Below are 18,571 nucleotides of genomic sequence, written 5' to 3' on the forward strand. Positions count from 1 at the left end.
CAAGGAGTCGCTAGATTGAGATGAGCCCAAAAATTCCCTGTTTTAGGTCAGTTAGGATCACCACTTTATTGTAAGAATGTGAAATGTCAGAATAATAGTAGAGATAATTATTTACTTCAGATTTTATTTCTTTCATCACATTCCCAGTGGGTCAGAAGTTTACATACACCCAATTAGCAATTAGCGTGGTCCCATGGTGTTTATACTTGCTTACTATCATTTGTACAGATGAACATGGTACCATCAGGCACTTGGAAATTGCTCCCAAAGATGAACCAGACTCATGGAGGTCTAAAAAAAAATTCTGAGGTCTTTTCTTTTGATTTTCCCATGATGTCAAGAAAGAGGCACTGAGTTTGAAGGTAGGCCTTGAAATACATCCACAGGTACACCTCCAATTTACTCAAATTATGTCAATTAGCCTATCAGAAGCTTCTAAAGCCATGAGAACATTTTCTGGAATTTTCCAAGCTGTTTAAAGGCACCGTTAACTTAGTGTATGTAATCTTCTGACCCACTGGAATTGTGATAGTGAATTATAAGTGAAATAATCTGTCTGTGAACAATTGTTGGAAAAATGACTTGTGTCATGCACAAAGTAGATGTCCTAACCGACTTGCCAAAACAATAGTTTGTTAACAAGAAATTTGTGGAGTGGTTGAAAAACGAGTTTTAATGACTCCAACCTCAGTGTATGCAAGCTTCCGACTTCAACCTTAGATCTCTCTATTATGTGTGGGAACACTTTGGAACAGTTTTCTAAAATGAAAATGATTTTTAGCTGTTTGTCTGGTGTTTTTAACAGTCTTATGTCGGTGTGGGGGGGTGGGCGGATAAACAAAATCACCCCGGGCCAAATTTGGGGAATCCTGCCAGTTGGGGAACCCTGCCATAGGGAGTATGTCTTGTTCCCAAGACATACTTAAGCTACTGTAATCGCTCAAAGACCAGTGTGAAACGATGTACTTGCCTCAGGACATTTTATTGTGTAGGTTTTGGGTCTTTTGAGCAATAATGTGAAAACATTTGCAGCAGGAAAACACAAGTGATACTGTAAATATAGGTAGGTATTGAATCGATCACAAACACACATGGACACACACCCTTGAGTTTACCTGGGAGCAGCATGGTAGACACAAGCTCGGAATCCTCCAATGTATCAATGACACAGTGCTGGAATTTCTTACTGGCATTGGACTGCAGGTGGCTTGGGAATGACAGGAACACAGCAACAAGCAATAGACTTGACATTACAGTAAGACAACCATCCTTATTAACAATATTGAATAGTGGAACAGCTTAGTTAGTAAACAACATTACATAATAAGACTTTGCACTGAAGATATGCACATCAATTTATGAGAAAATGTAAATGTGCATACTATTGAATGCAAAGACATTAAAATGCAAATATTGCAGTATCAGTTTGAGCTATACTGCAGATGGCATACTGTATATATTGGTGTGTATGTGTGTGTCATGACATGACATGAGATGGGCCATCTGCTCATCATCAGTGGAGAGAGCTTCCATCAGCGAGATGAGCAGCCTGCCAGTGTCACACACACACACCTCATCCAGGAGATACGATCCTGCCAAAACTCATACATTATGTAGCACGACTGTCCCTCGAGCTTCTGGATAGACACACTAAGAAAGAGAGAGAAAGAGAAAGAGAGAGAGAGAAAGAGAGATCGAAAGAGAAAGAGAAAGAGAGAAAGGAAAGAGCGCAAGGGAGTTGAAGTTAGCATCTGGCCCAATCAGTAAATAAGATCTCATTTGCATTAAAGGAGCTCTTACGGCACAAATTCATCATGATGCATAACTGTGGCTGTTTTTTTGAAAGTCTTTTAATGGATCAATCAATGTTACCTATGAAAAAGTTTGTCACTAATTCTTAGGAACTTTTGGAAAGTATTATGCATGCCATCGTTGGGATCAAATAGAACAATCCCAATGGTGAGACATTTTCTATCATCTAGGAATAGGCTTTCCTGCCAAGGTGATTTGACCAGGAAAAACTCTTGGCCTTAGTAACATTTTTTTTCTGGCCAGGTCACATGAATCAATTGGTGGTGAGTCGCGTGCCCTGCATTGCCCTGTGCCAAGCCACTGTGCTTTGGGATCTAAGCCGGGTAACTGTAATGCACTTTATACTGATGTAAAAAAAAAAAAAAAGGGCTTGATAAAATACGTTTGATTTGACTCACTGCAAGTTGTCGCTGTGGTTAGACGTGGCATCCACATAGCTCTTGAGCAGCTTCTGGAACTCCTCGAGGTCCTCCGTTGCCGTCATCTGCGTCTGCACCAGCAGGATGTTCTGTTAGCACGGCGACCACAAGGAAACGCAACATTTACATACATTTCCAATTTGATCATTTAGCTTAGACTCCTTTACAGAGCAACTTAAGCAACGCAATACCTACAATTAGCTGCAAAAAATGGCGACCTCAAAGCAAGTACGCAAGATTGTCATTTTAGGTGGCTAATTTAGTTGATGCCTTGCTTATGTACATAAGGTATAACTTAGGATTTACAGTCAGGGCATTCAACTAAGCTAGGTAAGACAACCAGATATCAGTTATCTCAAGAAAAAAGGTATTTAAAAAAAGGAGCTATCGGCAAATAAGAAAAGATTAGTGCAAGAAAGACAGGAACAGTAAGGAGTTTGTGAGATTACATCACATGCTCCTCTGAGCTCCTGTACCCGAGCTCTAGGCAAGACACAGGTTTTAGAAGCAGATAGGGGAGTGTTTTTTTTTTTTGCCTGTGAGAGGAAACTCAATGTGCGAATGATAAATCTGAAGGGCTCCTGTGAAAAATTGGAGGTGTTCTGCAGGTGTTACAGTTACACAGGGGCGGATGCTGATGTGAATTCATTTTGGATTGCGTCATGTGCGGCCCACTTTGAAAAACAAAAACAAATTGACACTGTAAAAAATGGGGTGTATGTGGAAACTTAAAAAGAAGAGCTACACGGACGTACTTTTATTTGATAACTGTGCCGTTAAAGTCCAATGACTGGCCTAAGTTGCCCCTGAGGGTATTAATAAAGTTGTATTGAACTGAATCGAATTTAGAGAAACAACAGTCATCACTCACAGATTTGTATGTACTGGCCAGCGTATCTTCTTTCAGAGGTTCCAACTTTGGACCCTGAAAAGACCATTGGAAACCTAGTTATAATGGTCAAACTCACATTGACCAGGACTTGAATAATTCCCAGTTTCAAAAAGCATTTTTTCTTCCAAATACTTTAGCTCTGCTTGTATGAGCTTTCCAGACACAATGGAATAGTCCCAAAAGTGTAAACCACACCCATATGGCTCAATCAAACTCAATCTGAAAAGAAAACAAATACTACTTGAACCCAAGTCTGACTAGAATATAATTATCTCATGCAGGTATATACTATAATTATCCAATACATTGCATCATTGACACACATTCTGACTAGAGTTCATATCCAACCCCTGCCTGTACATTGGCAACCCTCTATTTCTATCCAACCATGAGATAAAGCAATAAGCTATAATATTCCATTTTATTAGCTCACTGCAAAGGGAATGAGAATCTGTGAGGTGACGATTGATATTGCACTAGGTACATGCTGCAGGTTATGAATTGCTCTGATATTGCAGTGTAGATTGACAAACTAGAAAGAGACAGAGAGAGTGAGAGACTGACTGGCTGGCAGACAGACAGACAGATAGGTGATAGAGACAGCATAGGGAGTTAAAGTAAGAGAGAGCGACAAAGGGGAGATAGGAGAAAGGTAGGAGCAGCACGGAGCAATAGAGCGAGACGTAAAGGCGCGGTCAGGATGAGATATACCCAGGACAGTTCCGTACCTGCCTCTCCAGCTTGTCCAATAGCTGCTGGAGCCTGTTGATCTGGGAGCACCAGTGGTCATCAATCTCCATGGTCACTCCTAGAGAAAAACACACACGCACACCCACATAGATCCTATTAAATTAGTTCTAAGAGTGATCCTGGTTAACATCATTAATGTAACAGTCTTGCTATCGTCCCTCTCCTTGCCCCAAACTAGGGCCCCTTGGAACACATCAACTGTCTCCCACGATGCATCTTCACCTATTGCTCCACAAAAGCCACGGCCCTCGCAGAGCAAGGGAAACAACTACAAGGTCTCAGAGCGAGTGACGTCACCGATTGAAATGCCACTAGCTCGCACCGCTAACTAGCTAGCCATTTCCCAGCAGTTACACTAGCATTGATATTACCTGTAGTGAGGATGCCTGAGTAGGGGTGGGTAGCGGAGAGGCACATGTTCTTCTGAAACTTGCGGCCACATCGTCTGCTGTTTCTCTGCGCTGAGGGATGCTCCACCACCTCCACCGCTCTCCTGAAAACAGACAGAACGAGAAAAGGAAGAGGAATAAAAGTAAAAAAGAAAGGTAACTGTCAGAGAGGTGAGGAAAGGAGCGATGGCGCTGGTCACAATTGACGAAGATAGAGGAGGAATAACATATAGAGAGGAGAGGAGGTAGAGAACAATATCAGAAAAGAAGAGAACATTTTGAGAACGATGACAGAAGGCGGTAGCAGCAGTACATTGGCCGAACCAAAACACAACAAAGAAGAGTGGAAGCCATTTTGTGGATAGTTCCAAATAACAAGCCCGACATTGTAATTACCCCCATGGGTAGTGTAGGACATGGTATTGACTGCTCAGTGGTGACACTAACACTTCAAAATCAAAGATGAAGTGTGTGTGTGTGCCCATCTGAGTCTGGTTGAGTCTTTGTGCCTCTGTGTTTGTGTGTGACAGAGTAGATGGATGGAGAGTTGCTGTTTTCTCCAGGTTAAGACTGTTTACCTATCCCCAGGGCTGAGGGAGTGTATGACTGGGACAGTTCTCCTGCTGGGCAAGGTAGAAGCCCTAAAGGGCACGCAGCACGTAGGACACTACCGCTGATGAAAAGAAACGAGGACACAGTATCAGGCTGTATTAGGAGTGTGTATATGTGTATGTGTCTCTGTGTGTGTGTGTGTGTGTATATCTCCCCTACATTTATAACCTCTGTTTTTATCCATCTCAGTGACTCCTTCTCGCTCTGACCCCCCTCCCTCTGTATCTCTCCCCTCTTCTCTGTCTCTTCCTTGTCTCTTCCCCCCTTTCACTCTCTTTCTGTAACTCATCCCCCCCAAATCGACTTCATTATGGCCAATAAACAATATGCTGATGCCCAGAGGAGCACCACAGTAGACTCCACAATACTGGGCTGCCCAGAGTCTGCTTCCCAAGTGACACCATATTCTCTACTGTACAATGTGCCCTACTTTTGACAGGGGCCCATTGGGCTAAGGTCAAAAGTAGCGCACTACGTAGGGAATAAGGTGCAAAGGCTCTGCACATTGCCATCTGTCACTGGCTATCTGTGTCAATGTTTAACCATCCCAATAGGAGTGCTCCATGCTGGACAAATGAATAGGTCCACTTAAACAGTAGAGAGGACAGCATGATACAATGATCCATTTAATTACCCCAATTATGTGTATTTGACCAGTGTCCTGATGCATTCATGACACAAAAAGAAAGTTGCAGGCTATTCATTACTGCACTATCCACCCATATAATCCACCCAGAAGTACCCATTACACAGCAAATGTTCATGACATGTTTTAGAGAACACCGTTTAAATGAAACCATCTCACATCAGTTCGCAGGATGTTGTGTATGATAGCTTTTTTTCTGTAGACTGAAAAGCAGGGGCGTCATGCCCCCCCAACCCCCATTCTTCCTAGTAAGTGGTTAACTTCAAGATGCACCACGGGGGAAAAGATATGCTAGGCAGGACGCTAGATATTGTAGCGCATGCAGACAGTATCGCCAATGGAGGAGGAGAGAGGGTCGCGTGACACAGTGTTTGATTTGATTTTAGCTGCCGGTGATGGGCAGGAAGTATGTTTGTAAATTAATTTCATGTAGCCTATTAATTCCTTCTAGATGAAAAAATTAAACCAAAATGTTTTGTTGTTTCTCAGTAATACTAGCCACCTAGCAATTTTATAATTCAGCTAACAAGCTAGATAGCTTCCCAATCTCTCAAACTCATAACTAGCTATCAATAAAGTTAGAGTAGCTTGTCTAACAATCTTAGCTGGCATGCCTGACGCAAAGTTGCTAGACTTTAGAAAATACAAAATAATTTCTTTAAAAATGGTTTACCTATCCCCAAAGCCGAGGGAGTGTATGACTGGGACAGTTCTCCTGCTTGGCAAGGTAGAAGCCCCAAAGGGCACTAAAGCACGTAGAACACTACCGCAGATGAAAAGAAAAGAGGACACAGTATCAGGCTGTACTAGGAGTGTGTGTGTATACAGTATGTGTATGTGTCTCTCTCTGTATGTGTGTGTGTGTCTCTATCTCCTCTACATCTTTAACCCTTCTATCTGTGTTTGTCCATCTCAGTGACTCCTTCTCGCTCTGCCCCCCCTCCCTCTCTCAATCGCTCTCTCTCCCCTCTTCCTCTCCGTCTCTCTCTCATCCTTTCTCTATATCCCCCACCCTCTCTCTCTAGTCTCTCTACCCCCATTTGCTTTCTTTCTGTGTAGCATCCCCCCAAATGTCAATATCATGAGGTGGTGCTTAGTGTTTAGTAGTGAGGTGGTGCTATAGTGTTTAGTAGTGAGGTGGTGCCATAGTGTTTTGTAGTGAGGTGGTGCTATAGTGTTTAGTAGTGAGTTGGTGCTATAGTGTTTAGTAGTGGTGGTGCCATAGTGTTTTGTAGTGAGGTGGTGCTATAGTGTTTAGTAGTGAGTTGGTGCTATAGTGTTTAGTAGTGGTGGTGCTATAGTGTTTAGTAGTGGTGGTGCCATAGTGTTTTGTAGTGAGGTGGTGCTATAGTGTTTAGTAGTGGGGTGGTGCTATAGTGTTTAGTAGTGGGGTGGTGACATAGTGTTTAGTAGTGGGGTGGTGCTATAGTGTTTAGTACTGAGGTGGTGCTATATTGTTTAGTAGTGAGGTGGTGCTATAGTGTTTAGTAGTGAGGTGGTGCCATAGTGTTTAGTACTGAGGTGCAGCTGGCGTGGTGTTGAGTCGTGAGGTGCCGTTGTGTATCAGAGACTGAGTACTGAGTAATAAGATGGCTACTGCCATAGTGTTTAGGTGTGTTGAGCACTAGCGACTTACGGTGCGGGCCTGCTCTGCTCTTCCACGGCCTCCATGGCACACTGCAGGGACATTTGGAGAGAGAGCAGCTGGCTGGAGGTCTCCCTCAGCATGAAGCGGGTCACAAACTGTCCCAGCACAGAGGAGTCCTGGTACTCCTAACAAAGGAGACGAGATGGAGGGAAGGTAGATGTGGTTGCGGAGAGAGAGAGAAAACGAGAGAGAGAGAGAGAGAGAACAGGTTGGCAGCCTTTACTCGGAGAGCCCATATCAATTCTAAGAGCTGTTGAGCTCATTACAGCTAAGGCCGTATAGTAACAGCTACCAAAGGTCATTACACGTTTTACTCAAATTAATTTGTTACTTTTCACCGCATACATGATTCTTGGCCTTTTTGAATATTGTCCATGGAATGGTTTTCATACAATACCAGCTATTCTAAATGTAACTAGCGGGAGACTCATAACAAGAATGCAATTTTAATTGGACCCTGGTCAAAAGTAGAGCACTATATGATGAATAGGGTGCAATTTGGGAGGCAACCCTTGCTACATCCGTTTTGGTTCCAGGTAGAACTCTTTTGGGTTCCATGTAGAACCCTCTGTATAATGGGTTCTACCTGAAACCAAAAGGGTTCTACGTTGAACCAAAAAAGGTTCTTCAAAGGGTTCTCTTATGGGGACAGCCGAAGAACCCTTTAAGGTTCTAGATAGCAACTTTCTTTCTAAGTGTACTGTTGATAAATACCAAGGGGGAATTCTAGTCTAGGGCCTTGGTGGTGATATTTGTGACAACTGCTAACAATCGCTAGCAAAGCAAAAACCTCTATGGATTTTCCTTCTGACAACGTATAAGGAAGTGAATGGAAGAATGGGGCTTTAATTGTGACAGGATGCATAATTATGCAGTAACAGCCCCCTCTTTTCTAACAGGGATCGCTGTTTTTTCTCATTCCTTCACTGATGTGCTTCACTGATTCCTGGGCTGGCCAATGTTGAAACTTTTTTAAATGGCTCAGAGATTTTCTCTCTGCTCCCCTCCAATATCATCTATAAGTTTCAATAGGAAAAAACATTGATTTCAAAAGTTTAACAAACCATACAACTCTATGCACAATGACTACTTTAAACAGTACGTTTACAAAAAATACCCAGTGTAGATGCAATTTGGCCCACAGGTGATTTTATCTGCCCAGAGACATATGTGATCGTATATAAATAGAAGCAAGATTTGAAATGATTTGTATTTATGTTTGACCCGGGGCTGAATCTAGTCGATGATCCCTAATATAGACCGTAATATGATGGTAATAAATGCAGATATGCTTGGCTTGACTATTTCAACACCAGTATTGTTGCTGGACTCACTTTTACGAGGCACACTAGCTAGATTCCTTTGCACAGATGGAGGCAGTCTATTTTTTTTTATTATCTCAAAGTCAAAACTAGCCCCTAGTCAATGGACTGGAGCAATTACTGTTCATAATACAATACATACAGTTGAATTCGGAAGTTTACATACACTTAGGTTGGAGTCATTAAAACTTGTTTTTCAACCACTCCACAAATTTCATGTTAACAAACTATAGGTTTTGGCAAGTCTGTTAGGACATCTACTTTGCGCATGACACAAGTAATTTTTCCAACAATTATTTCACCTATAATTCACTGTATCACAGTTCCAGTGGGTCAGAATTTTAGATACACTAAGTTGACTGTGTCTTTAAACAGGTTGGAAAATTCTATAAAATTATGTCATGGATTTAGAAGCTTCTGATAGGCTAATTGAAATAATTTGAGTCAATTGGGGGTGTACATGTGGATGTATTTCAAGGCCTACCTTCAAACTCAGTGCTTCTTTCTTGACATCATGGGAAAATTAAAAGAAATCAGCCAAGACCTCAGAAAAAAATTGAAGACCTTCACAAGTCTGGTTCATCCTTGGGAGCAATTTCCAAACGTTTAACCCATGTTCATCTGTACAAACAATAGTACGCAAGTATAAACACCATGGGACCACACAGCCGTCATACCGCTCAGGAAGGAGATGTGTTCTGTCTCCAAGAGATGAACGTACTTTGGTGCGAAAAGTGCAACTCAATCCCAGAACAACAGCAAAGGACCTTGTGAAGATCCTAGAGGAAACAGGTAAAAAAGTATCTATATCCATAGTAAAACGAGTCCTATATTTACATAACCTGAAAGGCCGCTCAGCAAGGAAGAAGCCACTGCTCCAAAACCCACCATAAAAAAGCCAGACTACGGTTTGCAACTGCACATGGGGACAAAGATCGTACTTTTTGGAGAAATGTCCTCTGGTCTGATGAAACAAAAATAGTCCATAATGACCATCGTTATGTTTGGAGGAAAGAGGGGGAGGCTTGCAAGCCCAAGAACACCATCCCAACCGTGAAGCATGGTGGTGGCAGCATCATGTTGTTTGGGTGCTTTGCTGCAGGAGGGACTGGTGCACTTCACAAAATAGATGGCATCATGAGGCAGGAAAATTATGGATATATTGAAGCAGCATCTCAAGACATCAGTCAGTAAAGCTTCATCGCAAATGAGTCTTCCAAATGGACAATGACCCCAAGCATACTTCCAAAGTTGTGGAAAAATGGCTTAAGGTCAACAAAGTCAAGGTGTTGGAGTGGCCATCACAAAGCCTTGACCTCAATCCAAAAGAACATTTTTGGGCAGAACTGAAAAAGCATGTGCGAGCAAGAAAGCCTACACACCTGACTCAGTTACAGCAGCTCTGTCAGGAGGAATGGGCCAAAATTCACCCAACTTATTGTGGGAAGCTTGTGGAAGGATACCAAAAACGTTTAACCCAAGTTAAACAATGTAAAGGCAATGCTACCAAATACTAATTGAGTGTATGTAAACGTCTGACCCACTGGGAATGTGATGAAATAAATAAAAGCTGAAATAAATCATTCTCTCTACTATTATTCTGACATTTTACATTCTTAAAATAAAGTGGTGATCCTAACTGACCTAAGACAGGGGATTTTTACTCGGATTGAATGTCAGGAATTGTGAAAAACTGTATTTGGCTAAGGTGTATGTAAACTTCCGACTTCAACTGTAGCCTATATCATAGGGTATGTTCTAAAGCCTTTATCTATCCTATAGAGTATCCCTTGAGTTGGTATTCTCAATTCCCCCACCTTGGGGGAAAAAAGCGTGTGAGTTCTCACTGACCACCAGCAAAAATAAAATTTATATTTTGCGTATAACTGCTTTTCACACTACTTTTGGATTATAATTGGATTGTAAGGCTCATATGAATGTCCTGCTTAATTTAATGTTTGTGTCATCGTTGCAAATCAACTGCATTATACTTAAAAAAAACAACACTTAAAATGGTAAAATTGTTATTTGGCTAGCTTTGCTACAGTCTATGTCAATGAGCGTTAGCATTCTAGCTAACAACTGCGACAATCAAAAATAGGTATTTAGCAACGATCACAACCAAATATAATCTTAGCGACCGTTCAAGCAATAATCAAAACAACATTGTAAGTGTATGAGAATCCCAAAAAGTGTTTTTTAATAACTAAATCTAGGCTAAATTGAATGGGTGCAGATGGCAAACAAGATTTGTTTTCCCCATGGTGTCTGTTAAACAGTATATTGAACAAAAATATAAACGCAAGTGTTGGTCCCATGTTTCATGAGGTGAAATAGAATATCCCAGAAATGTTCAATAGGCACAAAAAAGTATTGCTCTCAAATGCAACAATTTGTTTACATCCTTGTTAGTGAGCATTTCTCCTTTGCCAAGATAATCCATACACCTCACAGGTATATCAAGAAGCTGATTGAACAGCATGATAATTACACAGGTGCACCTTGTGCTAGGGACAACAAAAGGCCACTCTAAAATGTGCGGTTTTGTCATACAACAGAATTCCACAGATGTCTCAAGTTTTGAGGGAGTGTGCAATTGACATGCTGACTGTAGGAATGTCCACCAGAGTTGTTGCCAGAGAATTTCCTTTTATATACTCGAACTCATTGAAATATTTATATTTTTGTTCTGTATATTTGCCCAACACCTCTTATTTTCACAATATTAGTCCCGCCAAATTGTACCTCCAAATTCACTCTGAAGGCAGCTGACCACTTGTACCAGCCAATCATAGTTGACCATTCCCTGTGCACCTCACTGAACCACATGCTGCTGCCTTCAGAGTGAGATTGCAGTCAGAAATTAACAGACTCATTGAACTGTACCTATCTGCATTTGACTTGTGTTAGTGCTTGCATTTAAGTGTAAATATGGCACATGCCATTGCTTCTTTAATTGAGTGTTGCTAATGCAGTCTAGTTATTTACCGTCATGCTTGTTCAAGGTTGCTAGCCAAGATGTTAGCCAGTCATGCTAGCTCATTTATGCTGTGTGCCACATGCCTTGTTTAGAATTATTCCTTTAATACTGTTTGCTTATAGACATAGTATCTTTAATAGCCATGTTACGGACATTTACAACCTTTATGTACTGTAGCCTCATGCTACCGTGTAACGTTACTGTAGCCTAACTTAGCCGGTACCTTTGCTTGCGGCATAGTTACTATTCCACGTTGCTCGTGGTCTTGTGCACATGTGCAGACGTCGGTTACGTTCCAGTCATGTTTTCAGTTATTATGCTTACCAGTATTTTGGTCTTTAGCCTGTAAGTGTATTTCTATAGCCTGTGTATTTGGTTTTGCTCCTTACATTATATCTTGGCATAAGCAGTATAGAGATGGGGTATATGGGCTCCTGAGTGGCGCAGTGGTCTAAGGCATCTCAGTGCAAGAGACGTTACTATACCTGGTTCAAATCCAGGCTGTATCACATCTGGCTGTGATTGGGAGTCCCATAGGGCGGCGCACAATTGGCCCAGCGTTGTCCAGGTTTGGCCCGGGGTAGGCCGTCATTGTAAATAACAGTTTGTTCTTAATTGACTTGCCTAGTTAAATAAAACACGTTTTAAACGAATTTCAAAGTAGAGATTAAAATAACCTTAAAGTTTTTTTTCTCCATAATGCTATGGAGAAAAAAAAGTAATGTAATGTTATTATTTGCACTGTTTTTGTCCTGCTTCACACCTGGACTTTTGACAATCTTCTATGCATTGCACTTACAAAAGTCTAATGACAAAACATTTAATGCACCTGTTAAAAAAAAAAAAAGATTCAAATAAATGGAAACTATATACATATTAGATGTGCATAAGCCATTTGATATACATGTATGTATATTTTTTTTTACACAAAATACAGAAGTCTCTAGGTGTTGTGTCATGACCACCATGACAAGCAAATAATAATAACCTTTTTTTTCAAAAGTTTGCGTACTTGGATATGAATAGTGACAGTGGAGCACATAGATGTCATGGAGGGGAATTCCAATGTTGATGCCGGGAAATGATAGGAAAAGAAAGGTAAATATGACTTGAGAAGATATTTCCCAATAGGCTATAGTTTCATCAAATGATGTTAGATTTTTTTCAATTATGTTTTAATTATGTGTATTTAGGATACATTGTATGCTAGCTGTTCAACTGGAACATGCTGGAATCCCTTCTATTTATGACCAAATACTGTAAAAATGTCATTCCCGCCACATGTCATTACCACAACATGTCATTACCACCACATAATGAACTGTGATGGTAAGGACAGAATGTGGTGGTGATGACTAACTATTAGTTAATACATTATTACTTACCTTAAGACATGAAAAGACAAACAAATTACCTATATGATCATGGTTAAGTTTAAATTGAACACTTATTTGCAAAATAAGACCATTACATGTTTTATTTTATTATGTTAGGAAGATTGAATGATTTCGATGTCTATTTATGTGACTTACAATGAATATTACTGACTTTAATTATTTATTTGAAATGTTTCTATAAGATGCCCCCTAAATCAACCAAGAAGAGAACAAGGACATACACCATATATACAAAAGTATGTGGACACCCCTTCAAATTAGTGGATCAAATTAGTTGATTTGGCTATTTCAGCCACACCCGTTGCTGAAAGGTGTATAAAATTGAGCACCCAGCCATGCAATCTCTATAGACAAACATTGGCAGTAGAATGGTCCATACCAAAGAGCTCAGTGACTTTCAACGTGGCACCGTCATAGGATGCCACCTTTCCAACAAGTCTGTTCGTCAAATTTCTGCCCTGCTAGAGCTGCCCCGGTCAACACAAGCTCACAAAACAGAACCATCGAGTGCTGAAGCGCGTGGTGTGTCAAAATCGTCTGTTCTGCTTTGTAACACTCACTACCGAGTTCCAAACTGCCTCTGGAACTATTAGACATGGGTATGGTAAATTCTTTAACCCACAGTCACTAAGCTGTTAAGTGGAACTCTTGCTTTCACCTGTGCAATCGTGTTAAATCAGTGATTACTTCATTGTGCAGAGTAAAGAAGGTTATATTTTCAAAGTGTTATTGAATGATTGGATTCACGCATCGATTTGACAGTAAACCTCGAGCATGGATATGATGTCTCAGAATAGCAATCACAAAGGTGTACCTTTTTAGTTTTGTTCATAGCCTCCAAGATGGCAACATTTAGGATCTCCAGAGCAGAGAGGACATTCACATATCCCCCCAAGTGTTGAGCAAAGTCATCTGAAATGAAAGAAAGAAAGCAACCCTAATTGTATATTTAACATCGACACCAGTTTCTTATACTATACAGTACGAATAACAAATTCAGTTGAATATCTAATGTGCATGGTATCGCAGTATCCTTCCCCATAATGCACACTTTGATCTAAAAAATGTCTATGAGAAATGTCGTAACTACCTTAGACTGATTGAACAACAAAACAGAACAGTACATCCTGAGACACAAGACCGGACATTGATTAGATCAAGTGTTACAATCTCTTATAAAGTTGGAAAGTAAGTCAACCAAAACGCTTAAGTATGCCAACACTGTTCTTATACTTTATTATGGTAATGTCAAATCAATCAGGACATTATAACTTTCACCGATCTAAGAGTGCCCCGGATTTCCTTTGCCTATGAAGCAGTCATTGATTGATGTTCAATGTACTAACTCCAAGATAACACAGAGAAAGCACTTATAGTGATAAGAGATAGTCAACATCCCCCCATGTCAAGCTGCTCCACTGACTGATGCTTTTCCCATTCAATAAATTATGCAGCAGGTTTATTCTTGGAAGTGAGTGTTTACAGGTTCTTGTCCTACTTTTGGCTTTCCATCTGCCACTAATTTTCATAAGCTGGATATCTAGATGTGTTAATCAGTTTATACCCACACTTATAATAACAGAAGGTTATAGATGATGATCAGCATGACAATGTTGATTATGAGGATAATGAAGATCGGAATGACAATGTTATGCTGATGGTGATAACAACTTATTACAACAATAACCCACTGGGCACAAACTGGCTGAATGGTGAAGGTCGAGAGCCGTGCGTCCTCCGAAACACAACCCAGCTAAGCCGTACTGCTTCTTGACACAATGCAAGCTGACACGGTCGCCAGGTGTACGGTGTTTCCTCCTCCGACACATTAGTGCGGCTGGCTTCCGGGTTAAGCAGGCGTTCTGTCAAGAAGCAGTGCGGCTTGGCTGGGTTGTGTTTCGGAGAACGCGCGACTCTCGACCTTCACCTCTCCTGAGTTCGTATGGGAGTTGCAGCAATGGGACAGGACTGTAACTACCAATTGGATACCATGAAATTGGGGGAGAAAAAAGGGTAAGAAAATTGCAAAAAGTTGTTTTGAGGGTGAAATTTCAATTGCAGAATTGTCATCATGGTAACCAATTTTCAACATAGACAAACTTTGTGGAAAATATCTAGAATTTGTACCTTTGAAACCACGTCAGATCTTAAATGTTACAGTGGGGCAAAAAAGTATTTAGTCAGCCACCAATTGTGCATGTTCTCCCACTTAAAAAGATGAGAGAGGCCTGTAATTTTCATCATAGGTACACTTCAACTATGACATACAAAATGAGAAAAAGAATCCAGAAAATCACATTGTAGGATTTTTAATGAATTTATTTGCAGATTATGGTGGAAAATAAGTATTTGGTAACTTCTTCTATAAGAGGCTTCTCTGTCCTCCACTCGTTACCTGTATTAATGGCACCTGTTTGAACTTATTATCAGTATAAAAGAAACCTGTCCACAACCTCAAACAAACAGTCACACTCCAAACTCCACTATGGCCAAGACCAAAGACCTGTCAAAGGACACCAGAAACAAAATTGTAGACCTGCACCAGGCTGGGAAGACTGAATCTGCAATAGGTAAGCAGCTTGGTTTGAAGAAATCAACTGTGGGAGCAATTATTAGGAAATGGAAGACAAACAAGACCACTGATAATCTCCCTCGATCTGGGGCTCCACGCAAGATCTCACCCCGTGGGGTCAAAATGATCACAAGAACGGTGAGCAAAAATCCCAGAACCACACGGGGGGACCTAGTGAATGACCTGCAGAGAGCTGGGACCAAAGTAACAAAGCCTACCATCAGTAACACACTACGCCGCCAGGGACTCAAATCCTGCAGTGCCAGACGTGTCCCCCTGCTTAAGCCAGTACATGTCCAGGCCCGTCTGAAGTTTGCTAGAGAGCATTTGGATGATCAAGAAGAAGATTGGGAGAATGTCATATGGTCAGAATAAACCAAAATATAACTTTTTGGTTAAAACTCAACTCGTCGTGTTTGGAGGACTAAGAATGCTGAGTTGCATCCAAAGAACACCATACCTACTGTGAAGCATGGGGGTGGAAACATCATGCTTTGGGGCTGTTTTTCTGCAAAGGGACCAGGACGACTGATCAGTGTAAAGGAAAGAATGAATGGGGCCATGTATCGTGAGATTTTGAGTGAAAACCTCCTTCCATCAGCAAGGGCATTGAAGATGAAACGTGGCTGGGTCTTTCAGCATGACAATGATCCCAAACACACCGCCCGGGCAACAAAGGAGTGGCTTCGTAAGAAGCATTTCAAGATCCTGGAGTGGCCTAGCCAGTCTCCAGATCTCAACCCCATAGAAAATCTTTGGAGGGAGTTGAAAGTCCGTGTTGCCAAGCAACAGCCCCAAAACATCACTGCTCTAGAGGAGATCTGCATGGAGGAATGGGCCAAAATACCAGCAACAGTGTGTGAAAACCTTGAAGACTTACAGAAAATGTTTGACCTCTGTCATTGCCAACAAATTGTATATAACAAAGTATTGAGATAAACTTTTGTTTTTGACCAAATACTTATTTTCCTACAATGTGATTTTCTGGATTTTCTTTCTCATTTTGTCTGTCATAGTTGAAGTGTACCTATGATGAAAATTACAGGCCTCTCTCATCTTTTTAAGTGGGAGAACTTGCACAATTGGTGGCTAACTAAATACTTTTCCCCCCCACTGTATAATAATAGTATCAATAATATAATATCAAATAATAGGCTGAGCAGCCCCTCCTACTGGAGCTATCCATTTGGTCTCCCATCCAGGGCTTTAACCAAGCCCTGCTTAGCTTTGATATTATATAGAATGATTATTGAGAGATCTCTTATTATCTAAATAAATTCAGTGTTGCTATCGAAGTCATTCAATTATACTATTTAGGCCAATACTGTCACGCCCTGGTCTTAGTATTTTGTGTTTTCTTTATTATTTTGTTCAGGCCAGGGTGTGACATGGGTGATATATGTGTCCCACCTTGTCTAGGGGTTTATTAGATTTATGGGGTTGTGTTTAGTAGAGTTGTCTAGGAAAGTCTATGGTTGCCTAGAGTGGTTCTCAATCAGAGGCAGGTGTTTATCGTTGTCTCTGATTGGGAACCATATTTAGGCAGCCATATTCTTTAGGTATTTCGTGGGTGATTGTTCCTGTCTCTGTGTTTGTTTGCACCAGTATAGGCTCAGTCACTTTGGTTTTTCTTTTTTTCCTGGTTTTGGAAGAGAACGTGAGCCGGGTGCTCCATTCTCCTTGCGGAGATGGTGCAAAATCCATCAACACGGTCGGTCCCTGGGATTGGGGTGGCCAACACGATTCGGTTTGCTTGGAAGGAAAAGGAGTTGGAGCCTTTAGGACGGGAAACTTTTGGAAGGATAATATTGATGAGGATTCTAAAGCTGACGGTGAAGGACGTGTTTTGTTTCCAAGGCAACTCGTTGGAGGGAGCATACGACGTGGCACTATATACAGAGGAGAAACACGATGATATCCTGAGAAGGGCAAGAGCAGTGGGAGGTGAGAGGCCGATGAGCCACAATGAAATAACAAGCCTGGCGAAGAACAACTTTAGGGTTGTAACTGTCAACATTTACAACCCATACGTTAAGGACGAAGAGGTGAGGGCCTTTCTGGGGAGATACATGGATAACGTCTCCTCAGCAAGGCACCTCAAAGAATCCCTTGGGTTTTGGAATGGGAGGAGAGGCTTCCAGGCCCTCCTCAGGGAGGACCCAAAGGGACATGGTGGCTACCTCCATCCTCCTGCTATGTTCTCCCTAGGGGCTGACAGGGGGACGTTGTTTTATGCACGTCAGCCCCCATTTTGCAGGCGCTGTATGGCCTACGGCCACATATTCGCCTCGTGCAGCACAAGAAAATGCAGATTTTGTGGATCTGAGGAACACGAGGCGAGGGATTGTGACAAGCCTAAGGCGTGCCCCGGGTGTGGCTCGTCAGCACACCTGTGGCGGGGGTGCCCGGCTTGTCAGAGGTCATATGCGTCTGCGGCTGGGGGGGGAGCAGGAGCGGGGGATGGGGGAAGAAGAGGAGGGGAAGGAAGCACGCCTCATGACCAGAGTACAGGTCCAGAGGGGAAGGCCGCAAGGAAGGAGGAGGAGCAAGAAGCGGCGGATGGAAGAGAGAAGGAAACAGAAGGCACGGGAGTAGGAGAACCAGGAAAAGCGGCGGAAGAAGGCAACCGAGTGGAGGAGCATGAGAGAGAAGAAAGCGAGGGAGGAGTGGTGGAGAAGGAGACGGTGGAAGAGCAAGTGGAGTGGGGGGAAAGTGCCCTGGTGGAAGAGATGAGGGGTATGGTGGAGGAGCTGGCGGGGGAGGGGAGGGGGGGGGGTGGTGGTGGTGGTGGTGGTGGTGGTGGTGGTGGTATCTCTCCACTGCCGCCATCACCAAAGAAGAGAATGAAGAGGAGGGTGCGATTGGCCCGACAGTGAGAGGGAGGGGATGGCCAAGAGAGTGATGGGGGTGGGAGAAACCTCTGGGTTGCTGCTGGTTTCCCCAGGCCCTCAACTTCTGTTGGGTGGGGACACACCTAACAAGAGTCAGGACTGGGTACAGGAGGAGGTGGGGAGTTTTTTGTTTGGGGACTCAGACTCCCCAATTTTTTTCCAAACCAGCTGCAGCACTGGGGAGGGGGAGAAGTGTGGGGGTAGACCCAGGGTGCAGGGCACCCCGGAGCCAAACACTATT

The 18,571-nt window shown here is 42.2% G+C and overlaps 1 protein-coding gene across 4 annotated transcripts in view; it reads right to left on the bottom strand.

Annotated features, from left to right (window-relative positions):
- LOC109897859 (N-terminal EF-hand calcium-binding protein 1-like) overlaps positions 1–18,571 on the bottom strand; it is a 60,905-nt gene that overhangs the window by 2,480 nt on the left and 39,854 nt on the right. For 2 of the 4 annotated variants that reach the window (XM_020492515.2, XM_031826991.1), the window contains 8 exons: positions 13,682–13,779; positions 7,157–7,293; positions 4,245–4,366; positions 3,852–3,931; positions 3,103–3,156; positions 2,211–2,320; positions 1,573–1,650; positions 1,116–1,207 (listed from right to left, as the gene is read on the bottom strand). In XM_020492515.2, the coding sequence (XP_020348104.1) occupies positions 1,116–1,207; positions 1,573–1,650; positions 2,211–2,320; positions 3,103–3,156; positions 3,852–3,931; positions 4,245–4,366; positions 7,157–7,293; positions 13,682–13,779 (771 nt within the window). The remainder of the gene's footprint in view (positions 1–1,115; positions 1,208–1,572; positions 1,651–2,210; positions 2,321–3,102; positions 3,157–3,851; positions 3,932–4,244; positions 4,367–7,156; positions 7,294–13,681; positions 13,780–18,571) is intronic. The other 2 variants (XM_020492603.2, XM_031826985.1) reach the window with 2 other exon arrangements.

The sequence above is a fragment of the Oncorhynchus kisutch genome, linkage group LG1, assembly GCF_002021735.2.
Source record: "Oncorhynchus kisutch isolate 150728-3 linkage group LG1, Okis_V2, whole genome shotgun sequence".
Lineage (NCBI taxonomy): Eukaryota > Metazoa > Chordata > Actinopteri > Salmoniformes > Salmonidae > Oncorhynchus > Oncorhynchus kisutch.